At 32.6% G+C, this 3,860-nt stretch overlaps 1 protein-coding gene across 1 annotated transcript in view; it reads right to left on the bottom strand.

Moving 5' to 3' along the window:
* Positions 1-2,776: 2,776 nt before the first annotated feature.
* Positions 2,777-3,860, bottom strand: part of LOC137621772 (KRAB-A domain-containing protein 2-like) — a 1,749-nt gene continuing 665 nt past the window's right edge. Inside the window, exon 2 of the mRNA XM_068352281.1 lies at positions 2,777-3,757. Coding sequence (XP_068208382.1) covers positions 2,777-3,757 — 981 coding nt within the window. The remainder of the gene's footprint in view (positions 3,758-3,860) is intronic.

The following is a 3,860-nucleotide window of genomic DNA, read 5'->3' as shown; positions in this document are numbered from 1 at the left end:
TTTTCTTCATTATTGTCAATATCATCATTATAAGCGGAACTTATTAACTCCTAGACTATTAGTATTTTATAGAATATAAACACAAAGAGGAAGATATGATGAAGAACGTTGTATTATTATTCTAATTATGTTCCTATTAATCAAATTTTAATTCTTTCGCTAGACAGTATGATGTCTACCATCCTCTTTCTGCTATACTATAATATATTATCTACTATTCATTTTCTAATATAGTATATCTACCATTAATTTTCTTTAAAAATGTTCTGCTATAAATTAGTTTGTAACTTAAACAGAAAGAAAGCATAAACTACTTGTAGAAAAATAATATTAAAGACCATACACTATTCATTTAAAAAAGCTAAAAAAATGTAGAATACATTATATTCCAACATAAGGAATACGAATAGAATAATAATATTTAGAAATCAAGCCACGATAGCTCAATGAGTTCTGTGCGAGCTCCTGGTGTTAGGTAGACATAATTACATTGATGATTGAAGGTTTAGTGTTGGTAACCAATATTCCCCAAAGCCACTCGTTGGAATTTACCACAGAGGTAAGCTCTTACTCACGTTCTATGATAGGAATCAAACTTTCTTATCTCTTCGTTGGATATAAAAAGGCAGTTAATCAAGATTACTTTTTAAAATCCAAAAGCCCGTTTATATATATATGTATATGTATATATATATATATATATATATATATATATATATATATACATATATATATATATATATATATATATATATATGCATATATGTACATATATATACATATATATACTTTATATATTTATATATATATACGTATATATACATATATATACATAAACATATATACACATATATGCATACACATATATAATATATACAAGTTATATATACATATATATGTGTATATATATACATACATACATATATGTATATATAAACATATAAACACAAATACATATATGTATACATATATATACATATATATTCATTTCATATATATACAGTATATATATATATATATATATATATGTATTTATATTTACATATATATATACACATATATATACATATACATACACACATATATATATGTATATATATATATATATATATATATATATATATATATATATATATATATATATATATATATATATATATAGCTACAGCATCAAAATCTCCTGAGTTGGGGAGATAATCGCCAGTCACCATTCGGTAGCTGTTATATTTACGACTGCCAGCAAAACGAAACGAGACTCGTCAAAATGTATAGGATTCTCTTGGGTGCCAATCATTTGACCCCTCCTTCGATGTGATGCAATTACGCTACAAACATCCCGACACATATCACACCACGGATGGTATTGGACGACTTTCCAGTGATGGTTATAATATAGTACTCATTGGAATTTTATGAAGAAAATAATTCACTAATTCTAAAATTTCAAACACACCAAGTCTGTTATTGATCTTGTTATTTAAATGGGTAGAGTGGAAAACCTCATTTCCTTCATTTTGTCTGAAATTAGCTTCGTATATAGTTTGATGGAGTTCTTGCCATAGGTTTGAAGTAGGTTGTTTTGGTAATACAAATTAGTTAAATATCTCACTTTTGACTTAGTAGTTTTGTATATAGTTTGAGGAAGTAATATCCAAAGTCCTTTAATGGGTTGTTTGGTAGATTGCATACTTAATTTTGATTGGTCGCCAACAGCTCGGTAAATGCCATACTCTAGTAGCACCATTCAACAACAACAAATGCAGCCCTTTCTAGTCCACTCCAGGACAAAGGCCTCGGGCATGTCCTTATTCTTGTCTGGAGTTTGGTCCTTTTCATCACCACGCTGGCCAATGCGGATTGATGATGATGGGAGATTTTGAGGTGGGAGATTTTGGTCTGATAGCTCACAGCAAACCACCTTAGTATGGATGATCCTAACCAACCCAGCTTTGTTAATCATGTCGTCTATCACTAGTCCTGGAAATATTTTCTGAATGAAAGTTATAATGGCTAGCTCCAGAACACTGGGTTGTAGGAAGAAGCAGATGATAGGATGGGATAGTATGGGTTGAGGAGTTGATTGGGGAGATATATTACATATATATATATATATATATATATATATATATATATATATATATATATATATATATATATGTATGTATGTACAGTATGTATGTATGTATGTATATGTTACGGTCATTTTGAGGAATTGGTCATTTTGCAAACTGCCCGGTCATTTTGGAAAATGACCAAAATATCTGTCAGTATGCAAAATGCCCAAATAATTGTGGTCATTTTGGAAAATGACCAGAAGCTTGGTCATTTTGCAAAATGACTATCAGTATCGTTGGTCATTTTGTAAAGTTACCCCAATGGATGCTGGTCATTATGCAAAAATAAACAAATAGTAACTTAAAATTGATTAGGAAAAGTCTAAGTATTAATAAAGGTGTGTGTTTTATTTATTCAACATTAAAACTTACATTACACATTACAAGTATATTAGAATATTGAAAGAACTAAAACTGAACTTGAAAATTATTTCAACAATTATCAAAATTAGCATTATCTGACTTGTTTGAACAAGAGTTGCTGCATTTACATCTGCTGTTGCACAATACTTCGTTTTTGAAGCATTTACAGCGTCTGCTCCGACATGACTGGGTGCAGCTACACTTACTGATCCCCTGGCCATGTCCCATCGAGTCTGCAATAGCTACCTCTCGCAGACTGACTTCGCGATCCTTTATCACCTCTTCGAGGGACAAATTTTTCAGCACAAAGTGAACTGATTCCGACTGTACACCTGTTTCAGTAAACCATGTTTTGTCCCTAGTTTGTAAGTTCTGCTATCCATTGTCTCAGTTATAATTGCCTTTGCATTCGCTAACTCCACTCGTCCACGGTCAACAAGTGGAATAGGAACCATGACAGTGTCCCCTGCAAGGGCCGGCTTGAAACGCTGTACGGATTTATCCTTCATTTTTTTAGCTTGCTTCTCTTGTTGTATTTTCGATTCCCTTCGTTCAGTCTGAATGCTACGATTTCTATTGTATAGGCAACAGAGCACAGGGTCATCAACATTGTCATTTACAGTTGAACAACACTGACCAGAAGGATGACATAGAATGTTTTGACCACACGAGTTGCAATTTATGGAACAACCTTCAGCACTTTTCCCCTGTTCTACATTTTGATCTTCTTCATTAACTAAACAAAGTGCTTCTGCAAGCTGCTCCTCTGTCTCCCTGCCTTCCATTATTTCTTCTGGTATGTTGATAGCAGAAATACCAAGATGAGCCTTTTCTCCGTATATGGCTTCATAAGGTGTCCTGCCAATTCCAGAATGGAAGCGCGTGTTTTTCTGCCACTGAACAAAGCGCAGTCCATTTGACCATTGTGTAGTGTTGTTATTTTTCATCCAGCAAGCGATTATTGCTTCAACATCTCTGTTTGCTCGTTCCACGGAACCCTGAGATTGAGAATATCTTGGTTTCCCATGAACTAGCTTACATTCTGGCCACATAGCCAGAACTTCCTTGATTACCTTATTTGAAAATTCTCTCCCATTGTCAGATTGAAGAATATGAGGGGCTCCTTTATCACAGAAAATGTCAACCAGGTGAAAAGCTATATCCTCGGCAGTCTTAGTCTGTAGGGTTCGAAGGCATATCATCTTGGTCAAGTGATCCTGGTAATTGAAAATGAAACGGTATTTCCCATCTGGTTGACTCTGCATATCAATCAAGTCAACCTGCAAAGACACAGTACAAGACAAAATTATAAGTAATGCAAATACATCATCATAATTATTATTATCAGCAGAATTATTATTATTATTATTATTATTATTATTA

The sequence above is a fragment of the Palaemon carinicauda genome, chromosome 28 (assembly GCF_036898095.1).
Source record: "Palaemon carinicauda isolate YSFRI2023 chromosome 28, ASM3689809v2, whole genome shotgun sequence".
In the NCBI taxonomy this organism is placed as follows: Eukaryota; Metazoa; Arthropoda; class Malacostraca; order Decapoda; family Palaemonidae; genus Palaemon; species Palaemon carinicauda.
The sequence above is the reverse complement of the archived record's forward strand: the minus strand, read 5'-3'. Positions and strand labels throughout refer to the sequence as shown.